At 35.7% G+C, this 26,272-nt stretch overlaps 1 protein-coding gene across 1 annotated transcript in view; it reads right to left on the bottom strand.

Moving 5' to 3' along the window:
• Positions 1–26,272, bottom strand: part of DGKB (diacylglycerol kinase beta) — a 688,394-nt gene that overhangs the window by 368,228 nt on the left and 293,894 nt on the right. Inside the window, exon 20 of the mRNA XM_077757671.1 lies at positions 22,004–22,164. Within this exon, the coding sequence (XP_077613797.1) occupies positions 22,004–22,164 (161 nt within the window). The remainder of the gene's footprint in view (positions 1–22,003; positions 22,165–26,272) is intronic.

Genomic DNA, 26,272 nt, shown 5'->3' with positions numbered 1-26,272 from the left:
ATAAAAATATTAATTCATAATTGTTATTAAAAACTTGCAATTCATTGAACTGCCTCAAGACAAGGACGTGATTAAATTCTAGCCTTCATTTCTACTGTCAGAACCTCTGAAAGATTAAGATGTGCTGGAGAAAAGTTAGGCTAATATGGGGGACAGAGAATACTCTTTCAATTGTAAAATATGGCCTGGGGGCGGCGGGGGAAGATTACAAGTGAGTGTTTCCAACTTAGGTTTATGTATCTAAAGTATCCTCAATTAAAAGGAATTGTGGGTGTGGGTATTGAACCATGTTGCGGACTGGAATCAAATACTTAACAGGCCAACTAAGTAGTTAAAATACTTCCAAAAGCAGGGTCTAAAACAGACTGAGTCTAGAAGTCTTTGAGATGGCGCAACACCAGATTGTTGAGGCCCCAACAATCTATGAACATAAATATGCTGAAATACTATCTCTCAAAAAATATTACAAAATGCCTAGATTAGATGTGGGCAAAGAAGATAATAAAGACTGGTGTAAAGGAACCATGAACAATGTTCAAGGGGGCCTCTAGAAAGCAGAAGAAAAAAGGCTCACTTAGCTTCCATCACACTCCTCTAGAGTTGGAATGCTCACAGTTATTTGTTCAGCAGCCTGTAGGAGCTGCTACCAACTGAGGTCAGCTGCATGACTTCCATTCTTTCCTTTCTGGGAGCAGGCATTTTGGTTATTGTAGGTCTGATCCATCATTGTATCAGGTAAGAAAGAGGGCAGAAAACTGTTATTTTTAATTCTAGGTCTTTAGATCATAAGAGGCCACACAGAGAACTGAGTTAGACTATTTTCCTTACCTCCTGAAGAGGAGACAAATATGATTAAGACAGAGATTGAACTTCGAAGACTCTGGATGTCAGTAACTAGGACTAGAGGCTAACTTCCTTGAGCAGCACATGAGCATATTGGGTATAGGAGAGAGATTAAACTGAAATTTTTCTAACCAGAAGAGTTCATTCTGATAATCATTTGAAATTCTGGTTCTTCTAATGGATGCATGGGAAAGGTAAGCTTTTCTACTGCCTTGAAGCTATCTGTGGTTGCAAACTTCCTTTGCAATAATAAGTAAGTAGAAGTGATTTGTGTCAACTTTGAGTAGATCCAAAGGCCTTTAAATCCAGTGTTGAATTCTGCCATAGTGAATGATATTCCAAATGGGGATCACTCTATCAGTCTGAGTCCCCAAATTTAGCACACCCAGAATATAGTCCCTTCTGGACTGTGATGAATGCACATTACAAAGAAACAGGTGTTTGATATTTTTTAAGCCCTAAAATCTTGAGAGTTTGTTACCTCAGCATAACCTAGCCTATTTAGTCAAATGCACATATTACTTTCCTTTAACATGTTACACTACTTTTTACCTACTAAATGTTATCTGTAAAAATACTAACAAGTCAAAAATAACTATTTCATAAGTTTTTAAAACTTCTCCTCTACATGACAAGCTTCTTTTTTTTTTTTTAATTTTCTTAATGCTTTTATTTATTTCTGAGAGAGAGAGAGAGAGCGCGCGAGCGTGAGCAGCAGAGGGTCAGAGAGAGAGGGAGATACAGAATCTGAAGCAGGCTCCGGGCTCTAAGCTAGCTGTCCGCACGGAGCCCAATGCGGGGCTCGAACCCACGAACCGTGAGATCATGACCTGAGCTGAAGTCAGACACTTAACCGACTGAGCCACCCAGGAGCCCTGACAAGCTTCTTTACAGTAAGTAGCATTTATGATGGTACTGAGGAAGTGCACCAAGGAAAACAGTTACGTGTATGTACATGGAACCCGACAATTAGGGTTAAATTTTACTTAATCTTTCAGTTTATTTTCTTCAGTAACTTCCCAAGGTCTTAAATGACTTCTAGTGGGTATCTTTTTGGCTTGCCTATGAAGTATTCCTTCTCTCCCTTCTCATAATAAAATCTCTATTTACATCAGGGAAAGTATTCTTTGTGGCTCAAGTAGAAATAAACTCATCACCATAAGCACTTCTCTTTTGTGGTGTGATAGAACACAATGATTACTTCAGGAATAAATCCATGCAAGGCTGGCTTCAGGGGCATAGGAATTACGAAGTCAAAAAGTGCCCCACCCTCCAGTCAGGAGAGCCTTTCAATGAGTTTAATGTTTTATTGCTACATTCTTGAAATTCTTAATACTTTTGAGCAACAGATTCTTTATTTTCACTTTGTAACAGGCCCTATAAATTATGTAGCCTGTCCTGAGTACATGTTCAAAACATTTTCTAGAAAATACCTCTTTAGGGTTTGCTGCTAGAAGTATGGGATAAGACTCCATCTTTGTACTACGGATGCAAAGTTTCAGAAAGTGTTGTTTTTTTTTTTTCTTCCCCCACTGATGACAGGAGTCTGAGGTATGCAAACCCAAAAATAGAGAGAGAAATTAAATCCAGAAATTGAATCCAAATTGGACTTTGATGGAAAAGAAGTTAAAGATCAACAGAACCAAAAAGAAAGAATAAGTAATAGGATATTGACAATGTTGTCAAGCCTTAATCCCAGCCTAAGGCCTGAAACACTGCTAGATCAGTTAAGTGAGTCCATATACTCCAATTTTAGCTTAAATTAGCATGCGCAGGTTTCTGGGGTGTTCATCAAAACATGTTTTATTTTTGTTCTGGGTCTCATTTGTTTTCCTACTTCCCTAAAATGTTCTTGCCTGTGTCTAGAAAAGCACCATACCTGGCATAAAATAAACTCTTTTCTGGGTAACTAATATCCATAGCAATCAATCAATGCCTGAACCTGTTACAGATTCAGTACCCAATATGGAATGATCAGTACAGAAGGAAAAAAACGGACATAGGTTTGAAAGGTCAAAATATCCGTACTCTATTTCTTGGAATTTCCTTACAGGTACTCAAAGCAGACAAAATGCTATACCTCTACTTTGAAGTAATTTTTAATACATACACCTCCACATTTGCAGAGAATCCAAAAACAAAACTGCTAAATGAAATGCCAGAGAGAACTAATCTAATCACAAGAAATCAGGCTTTATCTTTAAATTCTCCATTTCTGTACATACCATGGAAAGAATACAAATTTACTTCTTCTCGAATACAAATGGTAAATGGAATTAAATGAAAATATACGACAATTATATTATGATAATATGACTGAAGAACTAAGATGAATTGTTAATCATTACTTAGCAAATTACAACTTTCATATGGAGAAAATAATACCTTACATATATAATGAATAATATTACACTTGGACTAATACGGTTGTAAGTTAATTATAGACTACACAGCTGATTTAGTTTCATTTACCTAAGGAGCTGTTCTGACCCTGTTGCAGATTAATTACATCTTCAGGAATACACTCTCATTTATCATTGTCACTTGCAGCATTATAGCTCTTAGCAAGAGCATAGTGCTTTTTTTAATGTAAGAAAAAAATTCCTTAGCTGTGATACATTTTGTAAGTTTACTCATTAAAAGCACATGACAGCTAAAACCAGGTAAGATTAAATTAGCTATGGAACATTAGGAAAGTTCATGTCCCAGAAATTCAGTGACTCTAAGAAAATCAAAATTCTGTTAAAATCATTCAAGTCAGACAAAAGCCTCTTCTATGTTTTACAGCATTTATTTTTTTAGAAAATCCTATGCTTTGAAATGTATGTATAGAAAATGTATGGCACATTATGATTCAATTTATGCACATTAGGTAGCTTTTTAATATTTCCATTTTCTAAAATTATTAGAAATATTCAAAAGAATAACATGCTTACTTTTATATACCTAAAGAATGTTTGAATTATGATAGGAATTTTATACTTTTGCTTTCCTCTAACAATGAAAATGTTGTTAATGAAATACGAGCAAAAGAAAGAACAAAAGAAATCTGTCTGTAGGTCGGAACAGAGTAGAAAATTCATTCATAATAAACGACCATTTAATATCTGCTGAGAACCGCTATATGCTAATGAATATGCAAAGAGTAGGCATACTTGAACACTTACATTCCAGGTTTCAAGAACCTCAGACACTAGGGGAAAAACTACAAACAGATTATTATAAAACTAATGCAGAAATGTGATTAATGTTAAAAAAAAAATAAAGATACATGAAAAGCAACACAAGTTACCAAAGAGGAGTGCAAAACCCAGTCTGGTAGCTTAGCAAAGACTGTGTTTTAGAGGAGAGTAGTCTGAGTTGATTATTCAAATACGGACAACACCTAACCTTATAACTTGTGAATAAGGAAAGGGGAGATATATTTGAGGCAAAATAGAGGAGGGGAAGTTGACAGTGGTCAGTTTCATCCAGGAGCTGATGACGTGAGCAAACAAGAGGATCAAGGAAAAGTATTTTGGAAACTAAAGGCAGTTTCCAAAATGAAGACTTACAAGGGCCAGAACATGGTAAAGAGTTTAAAATTAATCTGTATGAAACAGTGGGGCAGTGGAGGGAAGGCCATCTAGGCAAAGACTGGATTTCAGCAATCAAGACTGCAGGTAGAGAAGAGCAAGTGGGAAGCACTGTAATTGTGAAAGTAAGAGGACTGAGCTACTTATGAGCTTGGGGTAGTGGGAGGTGGCAGTGGGGGCAAAGAGAGAAATCCTTTGGAGGAAGTTCAGATATAGAATCATCAGGATTCTTTGACTGTTGTGGGGATTTGTGAAACTCCAGGAAATCTAAGATGGATGACGCAGAGAAAACTGTCATCTGCACAGACAATGGCTGAAACCCTGAAGAGAAATCAAAGAGCTGAGGGACATGGAAAGAGAAAGAGCAGCACCGAACAATAATCCTGGTGATCATCAACAACGAAGAGACAGATGAAGTTAGAAAAGCATATGAATGTGTGTACATCCAGCAAGGTGGTCAGAGAATTTTAGGACTCGAGAGAGTATGTGGTTGAGCAAGCCCAAGAGAGAAAAGAAATTGAGGAAACAGAAAGTAATTCAAGGTTACACGCAGCAAAATATTGAGATGGATAATGTTATTGTAAGGATAAATTAGAAGGTCAGAGGGACAAGGCAGAGAAGTTTTAGCAAAGTGGTATGGGAGAGAGAGAAAGACAGCAGAGCCACTCACACTGGTTCAGCAAAAGGGTGATAAGGTAGTGGAAACTAAAAATAATTATTTTATACTCAGAAATTATGTAGGAATGAAAATTTTTTTTTTAATTAATGGGTTTTCCATTTTCTTCTTCCTCAAGTATTTTATACATTTACTTTAAAATAGTCTGTTTAATATTCTGTATTTTAATATTTCAAATTAAACACTGCATTATACCATCTTCAAAATTCAGATATTCTTGTCAATAATGAAAACCCACTGTAAACTTTAGAGTGATAAAGAAAATGCCGGAAAAATAACTCAAAAGTATGAAGTCTCAGCATTAAAAAAAAATTATGTGGTGGGAAAAAATAACTGAAAAATATAGAAATCAAGTGCTTAATAAAAGTAAAATTTTTAGCAAATTTATTAATATAACATGAACAATAATCTTGCTTTCAGCCTCTGATTCAAAATTCTAGTTGCGGGTTTTTAGTTTATGGGGTAAAATCAAATCACAGTATCTATTATTAGTTTCTAACTGATGGAGCTGTTTGAAAAAAAAAAATCCCAATATTTTCTGTATGATAATTGATGAATAATTTATTTATCCTTCAATAGAGAAGTTATTAATTTTTAAAAATTTTTTTAATTTATTTTTTATTTTAGAAAAGGAGAGTATACCTAAGTGGGGGAGATGGTGAGAGAGAGAGAGAGAGAGAGAGAGAATCTTGAGTAGGCTCCCTGTTGAGCACAGAGCCCAAAGTGGAGCTTGATCCCATAACCCTGAGATCATGACCTGAGTGTACATTGAGTCGAATGCTCAATTGACTGAGCCACCCAGGTGCCCCCAAGTTACTCATTATTCTAAAAATAATTTACTAAAGAATTTAATATGGCCTGGCCAATAAAAGAGAAATACTACGTAATTGTAAGAAAATGGCTGGAATTAAATTTGCATTCCAATTCTGTATGTAAAATAAACTGTTTTAAGATAAAATTATCAAGTATTTGAGATTACTGATCTTCTTGTGATTAACCATTCAATCAAATAATGTAAATCTTTCTTGAGATAAATAACCTAGTTTAGAAGCAAATGTCCCTGGAGACAGTATCTTCCAATAAAAATATGAAATTGACTTTTTAGGAAAAACATTTTACACCAGTATAGCATTAACGTCATACTAAATTTCTTCTTGTCGTAAAAATGGGAAAAATGCATTTCAAAACAATGTCTTTCTATAATGAAAATGATAGTCTTCATTTGATTAATTTGTTAATTTCTCAAAAATAGAATACAAGTTTCTCATTAAGGAATCACATAAAAATTATTGTTGCCTGGATAACAATGGGACTCTCTTTAGACCAACAGAATTGGCCAAAACAAATTTAAAAGTAGTAGCTTTAAAATTATATAATGTTTAAATAAAGAGGTAGGATGAAGCGAAAAATATCAAAGAAAATAAGACTTAAAAAACAGATTTTGATCATGTTCAGACCCAATTTTATTGATGTCAGGACCAGACAAAGAACTCTACATTCCCATCCAGTGTGTGATCATAACTAAATTTCTACAGTTAAGATATTTCCTTTGTATGTTCAGTAAAGGCATAGGAAAATATATAATGTAAGAAATGGCTGTTGGCTAAAGGAATTCTGACTAGTAACTATTCCACTAACTTGAAATTTATGGTTATGAGAATTAAGCAGTCATATTTTTCCTACACTGGCAGAATAAGAGGCTCTTAGTGACTGAGTGAGGTTGAAGGATATTAAATCATAACCATGCAAATATCTATTTGATAGAACATTTGGGTAGTGATATATACGGTGCACTAAAAGTCCACTTGTCTTTGTCAGATTTCTTCCAGACTTGGCGAGTAATTCCACAGCGAGTATAGACCCATTTCCAATTTCAGAAGTACTAACATGGATAAGGTTTTCATTTTCATGTTGGCTTTCACTTCTTACACAGTGTGTGATACTAATTTGTTTCTGGATATGTTCTACAAAAATTGGAGGACCCTTCCAGAAGCCTTTGAAATTCTTATTGCCTTGCTTGTTTCTGCTCACAGTGCTGACTTCTGTGTTGAAGAGTGTCCAAATTGGAACTTACTGGGATGATTAACAGCTGCTACAAAATCAATACTCCATGTAGGGAAAACAGAATTGGGCTAAGATGGTCTTACATGAGCACTATTCTGTGGCAGAATATCTATCTATGTCAGCAAGCCAAATATAATTTATGTTGGTGGAAGCATTTCCATGGATATAATCCATGGACTTTTCAGACTCAACCTCAGAGACCTAGGGGGTAAGGAAGATAATTCATAGATTTTAATTATGCATAATTAGGCATATTCTCCATTGCAAAAATGATCACTGTTACACTTAGTAAGAAATGGATTTACTTAAATCTTTCATTATTTTAACATTTATTATGGTTGAAACACTATTATTGCTACTGCAATCTGCCTCAAAATGAGTCTTAAATTTTTTTTCTGCACAAATTAAATTGAAAAATAATTCAGACAATTGTGTTTTGGTTTATGTTACACTAACGCTCCAATTACAAAGCAGTAAGGTAGTTGCTGACATATGCCCTAAAATTCCTTTGTGTTTCTGTAGGGCTAAATACGTTTTTACAATAAATTATTATACTATTTATAGTAACTTAATATTATAACTTAATTTTATAATAAGATAGATATGCTAACCGTTTAAAGAGAAAAATGCATGCCCTGAATTATTGTTTGCTAATTTTGCTAGGCACATTCAAGCAAAGATACCTATGTCTAATATTTTACCTCCAGTATAGTGGAATTAACACTTTTTTTTGGCATACTGTTCATCTTTGTATCCACTATAATGCTTACCCCAAGAGTTAGAGAAGGCGGTTTGTCAGTATTTGTGGAATGAACTAATGAATAAACTCCTTCCAGACTAAAATACTAAGGAGCACTAGGGCATTAAATAATAACTCAGCATTTTAGACTTTTTATATTAATGTAAGTACAGCATATACCATCAGAGGTTAACATATGTATATTCAGCAAAAACAGTTTACAAATCCTAGTAATAGGCCCATAAAAAAATACTTCGCTGATCTGTTGAACTGAATCTTCCATTTGGAATCCTTTTGAGTACTAACACTTCTCTCCTTGATATTGCATGTAATACCTTCCTTACTTCAATACTGCCTGTTGCTTGGGTGAACGATATACCACCAGGCAGCAAAAAATTAATGCATAAAGGGACTTAAAACAGTGCGTGTGTGTGGCATCTGCCATTAATGTGAACTACACCCCTTGCATATTAAATATATAATCTCTCTTGCTTTCTGTGCTGCTGGAAAAGTGAGTACCCTTTTTAATGTTTTATTTATTTCTTAAAGAGAGACACCGTGAGCAGGGGAGGGTCAGAGAAAGAGGGAGATTCAGAATCTGAAACAGACTGCAGGCTCTGAGCGGGCAGTCAGCACAGAGCCCAACGCAGGGCTCAAACCCACGAGCCGTGAGATCATGACCTGAGCCGAAGCTAGAGGCTTAACAAACTGAGCCACCAGGGCACCTCGTGAGTATTTTCAAATAAGGAGCAGTCATGGAGTATGGAGTCTATTGTTCCCAGATGGGAGCTTCCCATCTGCATTTTATGCATAAATTCACACTTCAGTGCAAAGTCAAAATGACAAAAACACAGAGAAGTCAGGGTCAGTATTGTAATGAACTGAGAAAATCATAGCTATCAACAAAAGCAGAAAGCTGGAAAATATAATTAATGAGTCTATGTCTTAAGACTAAGACTAAAGGCCTTGAGGTCCTTAGGCTGTATTAGGCCTAATCCTCAAAGAGGAGACAGCCAAACAGAAAGTGGAACTTAAGAGGCAAATGGGGAAAAAAACCAACAACCTCTAATTCAAAAAGGCACATGTAGTACCCCATGTTCATTGAAGCATTATTTACAATAGCCAAGATATGGAAACAACTTAAGAGTCCATTAATGGATAAACGGATAAAGAAGTTGTGGCACATATATACAATGAAATACTATTCAGCAATAAAAAAAGACTGGAATCTTGCCATTTGCAACAATACAGATGGACTGTGAAGGCATCATGCTATATGAAATAAGCCACAAAGGAAAAAACAAATACCACGTGATCTCACTTTTATGTCAGAATTAAAAAAAAAAAAAGTCAAAAAAAAAAAAACAAACAAGCTCATAAATATAGAAAATAGATTCGTGGTTGTTGGGGAAGCCAAATGGGTGAAGGGGGTCAAAGATAACAACTCCCAGCTGTAAAGTAGTAATGGTGATATAATGTACAGCATGGTGACTACAGTTAATAATAATGTATTGGACATTTAAATGTTGCTTTAAAAAAAGTAGATTTTAGAAGTCTACCTCACAAGAAAAAAAATAATCTCTATTTACAGTACAGTTGTTAACTAGACTTAATTTCCCAATGTATCTAAATACTGAATCACTTTGTTGTACATCTTAAACTAATATAAAGTTACAGGTCAATTATACCTCAATAAAAAAAAGAAGCAAAGAACAACATATGAAATAAAATAATTTGTCATGGCCTGGGACAGGTTGCTTAGTACAGATGACTTCATTGTGCAAAGTGCATGAAATAATGTAGTAGAAAACAAAACATATTTCCCATTCAGCAGTGAAATAAAGACACTATGTGACACACACTAAGTCACTTTCCACCTGCATCTTTTCCTTCATAACACTTATCACTACTGGAAATTGACACATTTTGTCTCACTCCCTAAGAAAATGGCAACTAAATGAGAATTAAAGTTTTGCCTGCCCTAGTCTCCCATACTTATTTCCACTGTATCATCCAGTGTTTAGAATTGTGTCCAGAAGATAACAGCTGCTCACATAAACAAAATTAAATTGTTGCACAAATGAATGAAAAGGAAAGACATGAGAATGCACAAAAGCAAAAGAGATTAATAGAACAGCAACTATACTAAAGTCTATACACTTAAAATGTGATCTAGGCAAATAAAACCACATAAAATTTCTAATCATTATTAAATTCTTTAAAAGGCAAGGCTATCAAGCAGGTTAAAAGTATTTAAATGTGAATTTAAGTATCACGGGGGTATGCCTAAAAACATTTAAATATTTGAATAACCCTGTGAAATTTTAAAGATTGCCTAATGTTCCACAATATTTTTGAGTTATACTAAGAAGATAAACTTTTATTTCCTTTTCCATACCTCTAAACTCCAGAGGTTAATATTATGAATATATATACATATATACTTACTCTTTCTTATGTTCTTAGACCTAGAGCTTTATAAAAGCATTCATATTTTATCACCATCATCATTCCTAGTATTTATTAAGCACCAGTGCTCCATATTGCTCTAAAATCTCCTTAAGAAAGCATCTATATTATCCCCATTCACAAAATAATAGAAGAAATAGTGCTTCCTTAGGGGAATTTGCTTTTGCGATTCAACATTCTAATTTTGGGACCTCTTTTCCTGTTGCATGTCATTTAAAAACTAATAGACTTTTAGGCTGCTCACAATTAATTATGTCATTAAACAACTGGTGCAGCTTAGGCTTCTCTATTACTTCTTTCTGTAAAATGGATTTTTAGAAATGGGATTGATGGTTCAAAGTTATTCAAGTTAATTTTTTTAAGTTTATTTATTTTGAGAGAGACAGAGACAGTGAGAGTGAGGGAGGCACAGAGAGAGAGGGAGAAAGAGAATCTCAAGGAAACTCCTGGCTGGTAGCACAGAGCCAGATGCCAGACTTAAATTCATAAAACCCTGAGATCATGACCTGAGATGAAACCAAGAGCTGGATGCTTAAATGACTGAGCCACCTAGAAGCCCTAAAATTTATTCACATTTTAAATTTTAACAAATGCAATCAAATTATTCTCCAAAAGATTATTTAAATTTACAGATCACACAATTACAAATTTCCCTATATTTATACATACTTACTGACTTTAGATATTGTCAATCTTTGTGAATTTTAATAGTCTGAAAGACAAAATATGATATCCGCTGCATAATTCTGCATTTCCTTGTAAACTAACAGCATTTGCAATCTTTTCATCTGGTTATTCATTATAATTCTTATAGTCTTAGTCTGTCTTTCTATTTGAGGTTTGTTTTATTAAGAACTGCTATTTTTGTTTATTAATCCCACATTTATTGCTTGTACTGGAATTATTTTTGACTTTTAGTTGTTAATGACCTTTAACATTAAAAAAATTTTTTATTTTATTTATTTTTGAGAGACTGAGAGAGACAAAGCGTGAGCAGGGGAGGGGCAGAGAGAGAGGGAGACACAGAATCTGAAACAGGCTCCAGGCTCTGAGCTGACTGACAGTTCAGAGCACGGTGCAAGCCTTGAACCCACAAACTGAGATTTGAGCTGAAGTCAGACTCTTAACTCACTGAGCCAGCCAGGCACCCCTTAATATTGTTTTTAAATGAAAGATTATGAAAAGTAACTATAATTTCCTTTTCCTTGATGGGCTCTAAGTTTCCTGTTTGCCTGACACAGGTTTCTCTTATCCTAAGCAACATACTTGCATATTTTCTTCTAATATATTTTTAACGTATTACATCAATTTGCATTTTAAATCTGTGACATATATTTCATATGGATATGAATGGGAATATAAATTTATTTTCATTCAAATTAGTAACCGACTCTGTAACTTAATTCACTATGCATTTCAATCTTTCCCAGTGATCTGAAAATTCAACACTAAACAAATATTAAATCCCCTTCAATGGAGCAATGTAATTATTTTGTTCTCATTTTATATTCCATTCTATTTATCTGTTTTTATGCTACCATATTTTAGTTACGGTAATTTGGTAGTATTTCATACAAAGCAAGGAAATTGACCATTATAACACATTATTTTAACAAATTATAAAAGAGGGAATTTCCAATTATAAATTACCATTCATCAAAATAACTACTAGTATCATCTAAGAATTCTCAGTAGCAATAGACTAAATGTATAAACTAGTCTGAGGACATTTGACTTTTTAATAATATTAAATATTTCCATGTAAGAACATGAAATGTCTTAGTATTCAGGTTCTATTTTATAACTTTGTATAAAATTAGTTTTATCCATATAGGCTGGATATCTTTTTTATATTTTTTTAAATTAATGTTTATTTATTTTTGAAGGAGAGACAGACAGACCGTGAGCAGAGGAGGGACAGAGAGAGGGGGGGACATAGAATCCAAGGTGGGCTCCAGGCTCTGAACGGTCAGCCCAGAGCCCAACACGGGGCTTGAACCCCCAAACTGCTAGACCATGACCTGAGCTGAAGTTGCAAGCTTAACCAACTGAGCCACCCAGGAGCCCCTGGATAGCTTTCTTATTAAATGTAAATCTTGGTATTTTACAGTTTTTTGATATTGTTAATTAAATTATATATATGCATAAATATATTAACTGGTAATGTCATAAAGGAAAGCTAGATGTTTATTTTTATCTAGTATCTGACACTTTATATTCATTTACTGTTTAGTTTATGCAAAATTTACTATATGTCATCATATAACTTCAAATAATGCAGTATATTACTTTTCAATATTTGTGACATTTAAACTTGTTACCATCGTATTAGCTCACTTTTCTAAAAGTGTCAAGTAGTGATAGAAAAATCCCTGTATTCTTCCTAATTTTTTAAATGCTTTTAATATGCCATTTTTAATATGATATTAACTACTTGTAGAAAGGTTTTACATTTTTTCAATAGTTTTTAATTTTGAAAAATGGCAAACTTTTTGTTTTAATGTTTTTTTTAAAAATTTTTAATGTTTGTTTGTTATTGAGACAAACAGATCATGAGTGGGGGAGGGGCATAGAGAGAGGAAAACAGAATGTGAAGCTGACTCCATCCAGACTGTCAGCACAGAGCTGGACGCAGGGCTCAAACCGATGAACCATAAGATCATTACCTGAGCCGAAGTCAGACGCTTAACCGACTGAGCCACCTAGGCCCCCGTTAATGTTTATTTTTGAACTAGAGAGAGCTCAAATGGGGTAGGGACAGAGACAGTGTGTGTGACAGAAGATCCAAAGTGGGCTCTGCATGGACAGCAAACAGCCCCATGAGGGGCTCCAACTCATAAACCTGGAGGTCATCACCTGAGCCAAAGTCAGAGTCTTAAGGGATTGAACCATCCACGCGCCCCAAACCTGTTTTTTTTTTTAAATAATTATGCTAATATTTACCACTATGGCTTTCTTAAAATCTTACTTGGTCAACAGACTGTTGTCCTTATATAATACCTAAATTTATTCGCTAATTATATTGTTTGCAACTGTGGCATTTATATTCACATGTGTATTTTCTTATTTGGGTTGTTCCTGAGGTATTGATATTGACATCTGCAAGCTATGTAAAATGAATGAGAAGACATTCCATTTTAATCTATATTTTTAAATAACTTATATAAGAATCATTTGTGCTGTGAAAGACCATCTTACATGTCACCATTACTACTAAAGTAGTTCTCTCACTTCATGTTACTTTTTTGTCTTTGTTATATGCTTAGAGCAGTGGTCCTCAAAGCATGAGCCTAGAAAAGCAATACTGGGATCACCTGAGAACTTGTTAGAACCAGAAATTTGGGGGCCCCATCTCAGACCTAATGAAATAGAAAGGCTGGGTATAAGGATCATCATCTGGAGTTCAACAAGCCCTTCAGGTAATTCTAATTTATACTTAAATTTGAGACCTCCTGGCTTAGATTTACTACTCCTTCCTCTTCAGCAAATTTAAGCTACTTCTTTTTTTAGAATGCAAAATACTCAGTTTCTTCCATATGATAAAGTTTAATGACATAAATATGCAAATCACATGCTTTTATAATTAAGTATTTTCCATAGCTGTAGTTTTATCTTCAAACTGATTATCTGTTAAAAAAATATTCTTGGAGAGGAATAGCACAAAGATGGCAGAATAGGAGTTTTCGCCTATCATCCCCCTCACAGAAGGGCAAAAGCGAACACTCACAGATCAGAGAGTACCTTTGTGGGAGTCAGAGGGTCCAGCGAAGTTCTGGCACACCACTGGAGGGAAAGATCCGATAACAGATGCAGGGTAAGAACACTCTCAGTTCACCTGTGATGCCCCTTCCCCAAGGTGGTACAGCTCACTGCCAAGGACAATGACCTTCCCTGAGATTTCTCTCAAGGGAAACAGTGAGTGTTGTTGAGCTTCTTAAACTTTGCCGCAGGGTGCCTGACAGAGCATTTCTCTCTTTTTCTGCCTCACCCAGAATACCAAAGGCATCAGCACAGCTGAGTGGTAAGGAGAGGCTGGGAGAAAGTAGAAAGAGACGAGGACTCACAGCCAAAAAGTTTTGGAACTCAAGAGAGGGTGATGGAATCTTCAAACCACAGACGGCATTAGGCCTGACCACAGCGCCCTGTTAAAACTCCAGCTGCCCCATGGGCCACCCGCCCTGTCTTTTCTACGCCTACATCCCCAACTGAGACCGTGCCCCAGAGGGCGCCCCGCCCAGGAGGGCGCCCTTGTGCGTGGGAGGGCAAGCCTTCGCCGCCGGCTTCTGAGCATGCGCAGACTGCCAGGTCAACTCCAGGGTTGCAGGAAAGCAGGGAAATTTCAGCTTTCCAGGGCACTGCTCTAGAAAAGACACACAGCAGCCTCTCAACACCCAGCCAGGCTTTGCGGATGGAGAGCACCCATCCAATCTCAAAAATACCCGCCCTGTCCCCGTCCCAAGATGTGGGGAATAGGTGCATCTAAGGAAAGCTCTGGGAAAGCTTCAGGCACCCTAACTGGGCTGACTGAAGCCAGGGAGCAGGGAGTTGGAGGAGCTGAATGCTTCTTACAGAGAAGCCTTTGGATTTGAAAGCAGCCCTGTTACCTGGTTCCAGTTCTCCTCAGTGGTCTGGGAGTAGTCCTGCCTACTCAGGAACCCAGAGGGGTCATGCTCATCCCATTCGTGTTCCCACCAGCAAGCTTGTCAACATCCCTCCGACTGCAGATACTGAAGGAGTCCTGTCATCCACCTCCAGTACCTTGCAGCCACTACTTTTTAGTACACCTGCTCATTTGTACTTCCACATTATGAGGTTTACTTACCAATAATCATTTCTGTTGTTTCCAACACTGTTTATACCATTTTGGTTTTTATTACAATTACATAATTTAATCTCATATGGTATAATATTAATCTCATCTAATCTCGTACTATATATTATAATTTTTTGTTTTATTTCAAAACAAAGATTTGTTATAAATGCAATGCTGAAACTGCTACAGAATTATATATTCTTTGCTGAAGAATTACCTTTAAAAAATCATTATAAAATATTTGATTTTAAAAATCTAGAAGGATTTTATACTCAGAATGCATCTTAAGAGTCTTTTGAGTTTTTATTCCACTTAACACAAACTACAAATGAAAATCATTAGATGGTTATTAGAGAATATGATTTACACAAGCCAGACTTTATAGAACTACTGATTCACATTCAAAGGAATTGTATTAGATGGGCTTATAAGGGAAGATTGACCAATTCAATTATATTTATATGTTAGGTTAAAATATTCAAAATTCTATCATTTTTATGACACTTTATCTTTCTGTTAATATGTAGCTGGCACTCCTGGTAAAAGAACTCCTGTTGCACCTATCAGACCACTTAATTTCCTGATTTTAATCATTAAATCATTTCATGGCCCCTCTTGAAAGACAAACACCACAACTGGCTTCCAAGATTCTTTAAGACATGGCAGCGGCCACCTCTGCAACAGCCTTGTTTTTGTCATACACTTCCGCCTTCTCTATGTTCCAGGCTCATGGACTGGAACACATCAAGATTTTTCTCACCTCTGTTTCTTGACACAGAGTTATACCTGCTTGCTCTGCTCTGTCCATCTCTTTAGTGGCCAGCTCATTTGTGTACTCCTCAAATCTCTGCTTAAATACATTTTCTTTTCTAGGCTTTCCCTGACCATGAGATCTAAAGTTCCCTATTCTAGCTCATGATAACTTTAGCTTTTGTTCATTGAATTTATAAGAATTTGAAAAGCTCTGTTCTTGTGGATTTGTTTTTTAATGCTTCTCTCTACCATTAAACTCCAAGCTCTAATAATGACGTGTTCTATTTAACTCATTCCTATAATTCTAAGTCCTGACCAAAAAAAAAGGGGGGGAGGGGGGAGGAGGACTTAGTTTTGGTTGTTTATTAAACAAATGAATGAAGAATCAACTATAAGGGCATATGTGAACATGGTAGTGTGGACAGTTTTCTTCCTGGGAGTTTTGACATTATCCATAGCTATGTTAAAGTTTAAAATAAGAGTGAAAGGTGACACATACTGGTTGTTTTTTATTAATTTCTATAATCTGTGCTTCTAATGTCCAGTTGTTCAGCTTTTCATAACAATTGTCTTGCCTTAGTAAAATGTATGCTTAGTGATTACGTAGGTTTCTTCTATCTTTTTCACTGTCATTCCTCAAATAGTGTCTGGCACATAGTAGGTGCTATATAATTATACTTTTACTGAACGACCACCACTGTACAAGAATATCTATTTTTAGAGTTAATTATGATTTCAGGATTATTTCTAGTTGTTCTGGCTAACACTGAAAAGCATTATACAGAAGGAATTAGCAGAAATGGGCTGGCTATTTACCCACTTCCCTTTTCTTCCTACTCAGAATTCCTTTCACGGCTTCCTTAAAATTAAGTGCAGCCAAATGATACATATATGGATAATGCTTATGGGTGAAATGTTTTCCAAGCCTGGCCCATAAACGCCCCCCTTCTAGAGTCCACTCTTTTCTTGAGCCTGGGCCACTGAGTGACCAAGTGGACTAGAACCTCTCTCCACATATTAACCCCTGCTATCTACTATGTGAAGGAAGAACTGATTCTTAGTTGTTGTCAGACCACTGTTATTCTGGGGTTGTTTGTGCCAGTACTCAACCCACTCTGACTAATACAAAGGGTATTCCACAGTGCATATGAGGATGATATTTATATGTTTCTGACCATCATAGGTTTTTCTAAAAGTTTCAAGCAAGTTCTATGTATGGTGTAAAATCCTTATGGCCAGCCAATGAAGGGCAATGACTGAAATCACGGAAACTCTACTGATAACACAGTCCACCTTTAAGATCACCTTGTAACTAGAAGGTAGTAAGGTTCCAAGAGATAATTTCCAGTACAAATTATATGCCATCTTCATCTGTCCCATGCTGCTGATAACAAGAGGTTGAAATGTCCCTCTCATCCTTTCAGTACTTCAACTCCACTGTTTCTTATATATTCAGGAATAGCTTGAGATAGATCATTCATTTCATTTTATTGTTTTCTGGATTCACTGAGGCAGAATAGAAGTTGCTAAGTAGAAGGTGGCCTTGCTGAGAGACAGCCAAAGCTTGAACTCTGATTGCTCTGATTCTGATCCTGAGTGTTGAGACTTTGGCTCGCTGGGATAGAAGCAAATATCTCAGGGAGGGATGGTCTCATCTCCTCCTATCCCACCTTTTCATGTTTTACTCACTGAAAGAGGCTCCCAGTCAAATGGAACAAGACCCTTCTAAAGTCACCTCACTCAAATCCACCTTGTTTGGTTAGTTCTGTTCTACTTCAAAATCACAAATATATTTGATATATTCTTTTATTAGGACCTAAACCTTGCATTCCAAATTTCATACTTAAATACATCTAGCAATTACTTATGTAATGTAAGGTAGACTTCTAACAAAATTTTCTCTCCAAAGGAAGCTAATTTTTGAACATTAATCAATTTGCAACCTAAACTATACAATCTGTCATTTCGCCAATGAGTCTTTGTGCCACATCTATAGTGAGGGTCATTATATGTCTCTCTACCTCTCTGATTCATCCATCTTTTTTTCCGCAGCACCATTCTATTATCATTTCTAGTCCACTTATAGTATGTCTGATTTGCTCAAACAGTCGTCCATCTTTTCTTTTTATTAAAATGGACTTACTTTGGGATATAGAGTATTTGAATAGGTTTTTCAAATTTGTCATAAAATCCAGCGCTAATATTCATTAACTATAGATAAATGTATAAATTAATTTGCATATTATATTAAGCTATCTCATCTAAGAATAGGAAATGTCTCTATTCTGATCCTTCTTGTCTTTGTAGAGAGTTTTAACATTTTCTGTACATAGGTCTTGTATATACTTTATTAATTCTTAAATGCTTTCTGATTTTATTGCTGTTTTTATAAATTAATTGATTAAATGATATAGTGTAATATTATTGAATATTGAATATATATTAGAGAGAGAATGAACATGAGTGGGGGAGAAGGGCAGGAAGGAGAGGGAGAGAGGGGGGGAGAGAGAGAGACAGAGAGAGAGAGAGAGAGAGGAAGAAAGAGAGAATCTTAAACAGGTTCCTGTCAGCCAATTGGTGTGGGGCCTGGTACAGGGCTCAGTCCTACAATCCTGGGATCATGACCAGAGCCAAAATCAAGAGTTAGATGCTCAACCGACTGAGCCACACAGGCACCTTATACTTCTGAATATTTAAGTTGATTTTGTGTTTGGCAACTTTGCTACTCTCCCATATTTGGTCCTAATATACTTTCANACCCTCCCCTGCTCACGCTGTCTCTCTCTCTCTCCTAGAAATAAATAAAACATTAAAAAAATATATTTTCATTTGGGAAATTACATTCTGTGTCTATGGGGTTTTTTATTTTTTGTTTTTCTGGTTTTTTGCACTCTGCATTGTTTATTTGTAATTCTCCTCCCAATAATTTTATAAAATCAGTTTTTCAATAGATCTGATTCATTTTTTTTCAATTATCCAGTATTTGGTTGTGCCAGCATTCTATATATTTTTTCCTGTTATTGTTAATCTTTGCTATATTTCTCATTTTATTTTTATTGGTTTCTTTTCTCATTTCTTTGGATTTTAGCTATTTCTCCTTTCCCAACACCTTAAGTTTGGTATTAATATGGCTGTTACTTGATATCAGGGTTTCTCAGCCTCAGCACTATTGACATTTTGAGCTGTATTAATTCTTTCTTGTGTTTCTGGGGACTTCTTTTGTGCACTGGGAGTGTTTAGCAGCATTCCTAGCCTCTACCTACTAGCTGCCAACAGTAATCCCCTCCCATTCATAATAATCAAATGTGTGTACAAACATTGCCAAGTGTCTCCTATGGTGGGAAAGAATTATATGCTGTTGAAGACCACTGGAAACTGACCAAAAGTGTATAAAAATTGAGAAGTGTTTATTCAAGAAAAACTACTAAAGCTCAGATAAGAGCAGAGGCAGTCAGTCATGATTCAGTTCTGGGGTGCTCCCTTATGTTCCAGCTCCATCAATGCTGTACTTTGACCAGGGTGGGCAAGCCATGAAAGCAAGCAACTTCACTGTTAAGGGAAGTGATCTGATTTGGAGTGGAAAGTAGAAAAACTTCATGACCCAGAGAGTTATCTAAAACAAGATTAATTTCAGTAGAAAGTGGAAGGAAGGCCAGTGTCACAGCTGGCCTGAGGTTGCAAAATTGATTAAGGCAAACGACTAAGGAGCCAGCTAACAGGAGATTCAACAGGAGACCTTGGGAATGAGATAGCCATAATGGACCTTGATTGGCTATCTGAAAGGCCCATATAAGTCTATATATATGTTCAGAAAACACCCTAGTTGTCTATACATCCTTGGCTAAGTGAGAATTATTATACCTGGGTAAAAGAGACAAGAATAGGGACAGCAGATATTAAAAGCTGAATTAGGATTAACAGTTGCCTGAAGTTATGTGTGTTTCCCAGTGAACACACAGATCCAGTGGCTAAAGGAGGAAAACTTACTGCCTCAACCTTCCTGAGCACAAACTCTGATCAATCATGCTGACACAGGGCTGATCCCTAGGAAGCCAGCATTAAAATAAAAACAAAAATTGAAAAGAGAAAACAAAACAAAAACGGAGTCATCAGTAGGCATGTAGCACAGGAGAGAAAGGCTCTAGGTGATAAATGTGGGCAAGTTACTAAACAAACACAGGAACAACTATAACCACTGTGAGTGGATCCAAATCCAAAGTTCTTATGTAAATTGTATTATAATATCCAGTTCTCAACAAAAAACTAGCAGACATGCAGAGGAAGAGCAAATTGCGGCACATGCTTTCAGAAAAATAGTCTTGGATGTGGTAGAGATGTTATTAAATTATCTGATGAGCTCCAGATGTTGAACTTAGCAGAAAAAGACTTCACAACAGCTATTTTAAACATGTCAAAAGAACTAAAGTTAAGTATGTTTAAAGAATAAAGGAAAGCATAACAACAATGACTCTTCAATTAGAAAATGCCAATTAAAAACAGAGAAATTATAAAAGGAGAACCAAATGGAAATTCTGAAGTTAAAAGGAACATTAACCAAAACAAATAAACAAAAAAATACACTTAAGAAACTCAAGAGAATGGCATTATTCGTAACATCCAAAGAATAAAAACAATCTAAATGTCTATCAACTGGCAAATGGCTAAACAATATGTGATATGCCCACACAAAGGCATAGTACTAAGCAACAAAATGGAATACAGTAGTCATGCAGTTCATATGAGTGCAATTCAAAAATATTATGTGAAGTGAAACAGGCCAAGTGCAAAGGACTATATATTGTATGATTTATTTTATATGAACTATCCACACAGTAAGATTAGTTGTTTAGAGCTAGGGGAAAAATTCAGAATTGATTATAAATGGGCATGAAGCTTCTTTGTTAGGTAATAAAAATCTTCTACAATTGGATGGATTTAGTAAAATCATTAAAAGGTTATTTAAAATGAATGAAATAGGTTGTGTGTAAGGTACCTCCCCATAAAGCTGTTAAAAACATTATTATGCATATTTCATATAAAATGTAAATAAGACTTTAATGGATCAAATTCATTACATTTTTCTTGCAAATAATAAGAGTTGTCACAGTATTATTAATGATTCTATATTTAGCTTTCATTGTGTACCATTATTTGGGGCTTTTAAAATGTATAATCACTTTATTTCTAACAATGAGAAAAAATAATACCATAATGATACAGATAAATAAATGGACACTTGGAAAAAATATTGCTAAAGGACCCTTACTCAGGTAGCTTAATTTCCTAAATTCATGGATTCAATCAATGGCTTTTATAATCTACTAGAGCAGTGTGTATGTGTACAGGCACATGAGAGAAGTATAACATGGCATGAGATTAATATTGAACAGCATATGTTAAATGGAAAAATGTGATGTTGTACATAATATATTTTAAGAATTCATAATTACCAAGCAATATATAAGTATGTAAATCACTACTAAAAATATTAATCCTTAGGGATTAAAATTACAATAACTATTTTAATTGCTAAATGATATTTTACTTTTCGTCTAAGGTTTTTCAAGAAAGTTAGTCTTTTGACTTATTAACCACTTGAGAATCATAATAGCATTTTTGTTAGACATCAGACCTAAGCATAAATTTTAAAATAATGTCTATATGTAAAAACCTAATAGGCTATAATATTTTAATACATATCTCAAAATAAGATAAAATTTGATATATCATCTTCATATTTTAATTAATGTGGAGCTTCAGTCTATATTCTAAAACATAACTTCCTTAAAAACTATTCTACCCTTTATTTTAGTAACCCACATAGTCAAATCAATTGAAAAAGAAAGTTTCTTTCTTTTGTTTAACACATGAAAAATTTATGTGTTGCTGATTCTCTGACTTTGAATAAATTCATAAGCTTTATTATGTAGCCCATTAAAAGAGGTGTTTTGCTGACACAGAGATAAAATAAATTATTTATAATCAGTAAATCTTCACAGTGTAAGAGTTTACACACAGTGATTATTCTGGTCTGGTAAAAAAAAAAAAGAACATTTAGCACAAAATCTTACCACGCCAATGGAAAAGTAATTATTGATGATACTGTAAGGCACTGGGTCTCCCTTCTCATCTTTGTCATTAGGTATGACTTCAAACTTCCACCTGTCCAACATGATTTCTGTGCTGTTTTCAATGTCTTTTAGGATTTTCATCAGATTCTCACCTTCATAACCTAATGAAAAAAAATTATCTTCAGAAAAAATATAACCAAATAACAAAAGATATATTTATGTGTGTCTGAGTGTGTATATGTGGATGCATCACTCTAAAGCTAAACAATGCATTTTAAAGCAAAGTCTAACACAAGGTAAAGAATTAACTATAATCATTAAGCTCAAACAAATATATTTTTTTAGCTTTTAAAATTTAAAAAAAATCTTTATTCATTTTTGAGAGACAGAGACAGAACGTGAGTGGGGAAGGGGCAAAGAGAGAGGGAGGCACAGAATTTGAAGCAGTCTCCAGACTCTGAGCTGTCAGCACAGATCCCAATGCAGAGTTCAACCTCATAGACCATGAGATCATGACCTGAGCTGAAGTTGGACATCTAATCGACTGAGCCATGCAGGAGCCCCTTTGTCTTTAGCTTTAATTTGCAACTCACATTCTTCTCCTGGAATGCCAATTTTCAGTATAAGTCCAATGACAAATGAAGAGTTCCACTGCATAGTCCCACAAAACTTTATCAATGTGTTCAGAATGAAATTAATGCCTGCTTTAACTCTGAGACAGGCAACAGCCTTCATCCAGTTGTTGAAGTAAATACCTTGGATGCAAATTTAGACTTGACCCTTTCCAACCCTTCTTTATCCTCACATTTTGCTCTCTATTGATATGAAACAACTTTAAGTTTAAGTAGAAGTCCTTCTCTTCCTCATTTTGTGTGCTATCTTTCCTTATTCTATATACCCAGAGTATACCTTTTCTTGTGGTTGCCTTGCTTCTGCTCCTCCTGGAGGTTTTATATTTGATAGCACTTCTTTCCAGAAGCCACCCTCCCAAAATAAATGGCTTCCATACAGTGACCACAGCACACAGTTCTCCAAACTAGCTATACTTTAGAACCACTACACTGCATTATAGTTATTTGCATTGTTCTCACTACATGTGTCTTTTACCAGGTCTGCCCTAGAGTAAATGCTCAACAAGTCTTGTCGTAATGAGTCCCTGCAGATAATCAACATGGCCTGAAACCAAACTTATTGCTTAACATGATATTTTCTCTTGAATGTATCTGTATCTATATAACCATATAGTTCAGACAGCCTAACCCTGGTTATGTTATTTAATGTTTGCTGTTAACATCCCTAAATGGCATCCTCTTACTAAGTAAACACTTAGATTTATTGTGAGAATTAAATGAGAAAATGCATAAAAGGTCTTAGTACATGAGGCATAAGAATAGGAATTTCTGAACCGTATACTATTACTAATGATGATAGAATTTGAAATATTGTACTAAGTAGAATAATATCTCCTCTCTAACTCTGTACACACACACACACACACTCACACACACATATTCTTGAAATTATATTTTAAATTGAAACAAGATTTTCATAGTTTTTTTTCCTGTGTCCAACTTTGGTCTATATTTTATTAATAAAATCATTGATTTTATGCCAGAGGCTATGAGGTATCATTAGAGGTGTTAGCAAACATAACATTGGAAAATTAATTGGATTAAAAGAAAAAAGAATAGACAGTGTATTAAAAGTATCAAATATTATTTTAATAGATGTTACATTATATTTTTGTGGTATAATTCCAAAACTTTGAATATACATAATAATTTGCATAGAATTGTACTGAGACATTAGGCAGGCTGCCACAAGGTGCAGATGATAATGAGAGCCAAGGGTCTCTGGTCAGTCTACCTCAGGATGGGGACTTCAAGGAATATTCCAAAGCAACTGCCAAAACCCCTTTTGTTTCAGGGAACCTCCCTATATTCTTGGGCCCAACATGGACTGCTCATTTCCACTTGCTGGTGGAAGGAAAACAAACAAACAAACAAAACATCTGCATCTGTTCATCTGGTGGAGCTGACCGGCTTTAGGACCAGGAGACCTCTTTTTTGTCTGCCCTCTGGGCTTTTATCTGCCTGCAGGCTTCATGGTCAAACCTCACCTCTTCAGCCCCTTGCCCTCCCTCTGCCTGTTTCTGCACCACCTTGTGTGCTGCCTACAAACTGGTTCCTAGACCATCCTCAGTGCCTCAGGCACCACTGGCTCCTCCTCCCACCCTCTGGTCGAGGAGCAGCAACAAGCCACTGGCTACAGTTTTCTCCACCGGTGTCCCGGGTTAAAAGTAACAAAGGGGAACAAACTGGTTGACTTTAAATGGACACAGATGGAACATATTTGGTATTTTTTTTTTTAAATTAAGTTTGTTGGTTTAATTAAAATAGACATGTCTTTAAAGTCATCAACATTAAATATATGAAAATTTTTCTACTGAGGTTTACTAAAGGTCAAATAAGCTCATGCTATCTCTGCTCCAATTTATTAACAAAAAGATGACTTAAAATGATGGCTAATTTTGTCTGTTTCAAAGTTTTATTGTTTTTTTAATTTTTAAAAATGTTTTATTTATTTCTGAAAGAGGGAGAGAGACAGCATGAGCAGGGGAGGGTCAGAGAGAGAGATGGAGAAATAGAATCTGAAGCAGTCTCCAGGCTCCAGAGCCTGATGCGGGGCTTGAACCCACAAACCGTGAGATCATGACCTGAGCCGAATTCGGATGCTTAACTGACTGAGCCACCCAGGTGCCCCCAAAGTTTTATTGTTAAAATAGCTTTCAGAATCTTTGATAACCTGAACGTTTGAAGTTTTGCTTGGATGATAAACTGGGTTAAATTCATTGGACAATTAGGGCTTTTCCAAATGCGATGGAATGCTAAAGCATTGCTAACTAAACATAGGTTTATGCTTTTGACTTTTTTAAAATGTTTATTTATTTTTGAGATAGAGAGACAGAGCTTGAGCAGGGAGCCTCAAAGAGAGGGAAAGACACAGAATCTGACACAGGCTCCAGGCTTTCAGCTATCAGTAGAGATGCGGGACCCAAACCCATGAACCATGAGATCATTGATCTGAGCTGAAGTCTGACATCCAACTGAGTGAACCACCCAAGGTGCCCCTATGCTTTTGACTTATAGGAGAAAAACTAAGTATATTTGGGTCTGCTGGAAAACATGCTTTGTGTTTAATTGATTCATAAGTTTGCCATCTAAGGAATTCTGATGTAACAGACAGTTAACAATTGGCTACTATTTAGTTTTCACTGGAGACTAAGGTTTCTAAGAGTTAAAATTCTGCTAAATGGAGTTAAGACTGCTGAAAATATGGAAAGCAAATATGTATGTAGAAAAGTAAATATGTAACAAAGTTATAAGGAATGGAAATACATTTTTGTTGAAGGTGAAAAAAAAAAGTAATTTTTGTCCAAAATAAGATAACCTAAATAAGACTGATCGTTTGGAGAGAAATGGCTTTGGGCAAAATTTAAATGCAAAGGAAAGTTTTAGGAGGTTCATTCAGGGAAATCTTGGGAAAGGAATTTTATGTGTGGTCAGGGCAGACTAAGGTTAAAATGAAGGGATTTTCTAAGTACACTGGTATAAGATTAAAATTCCCCCTCTTCTGAGCCAAAGGCTGGGAAAATGGTGGCAATACCTTCGCTGCTGGCCTCCAAATGCTTTATAGTTGTGTTTCTGCAACGCAAATGAATGGATGTCTATGCCGTATGAGGGATGGATGACTATGATATATGAAGGGGACTTTTACTGATATACATGGGAACCATTTAGCTAAATTTAACCCAGTATCTGCCAACAACCTAGATATTGTAATATGAATACCCACATGGCTGGAACATATTTATGTGGGCATTGATGAAAAAGGCAGGGGTATAGATCTCAATTTTGACCCTTTCAGCACCCTCAACAGCCAATTTTATCTTTACAAAAAATGGTTTTCACCAGCCTATTGAAATGTATTGGTAAAGAGGAACAGTTTTTATTATGATCAATACATAAATTACTGTCCAGCTGAAGATAAAATTAGCACATCCTTCTACATCCAGGGGAGTCTTACTTGGTCACAGATGATACCTCCAAAGCCCCACAGGTGAGAACTGGAGGGGTATGAGGAATCAGGAAGACAAGGTCAGCTCATGGAGGTAAGGTCAAGTGTAGGTTAGAGCAGCTACTCCCAGCACCTCACAAAATTGACAGGGCTTTTGGCTGCCAGTAGCACAGCCAGGCCACCTGCAGGGGT

This window comes from Crocuta crocuta, unplaced genomic scaffold, assembly GCF_008692635.1.
Source record: "Crocuta crocuta isolate KB4526 unplaced genomic scaffold, BGI_CrCroc_1.0 scaffold62, whole genome shotgun sequence".
NCBI lineage: Eukaryota > Metazoa > Chordata > Mammalia > Carnivora > Hyaenidae > Crocuta > Crocuta crocuta.
Note: the sequence above shows the minus strand (reverse complement) of the source record. Positions and strands in the feature narration are given on the sequence as shown.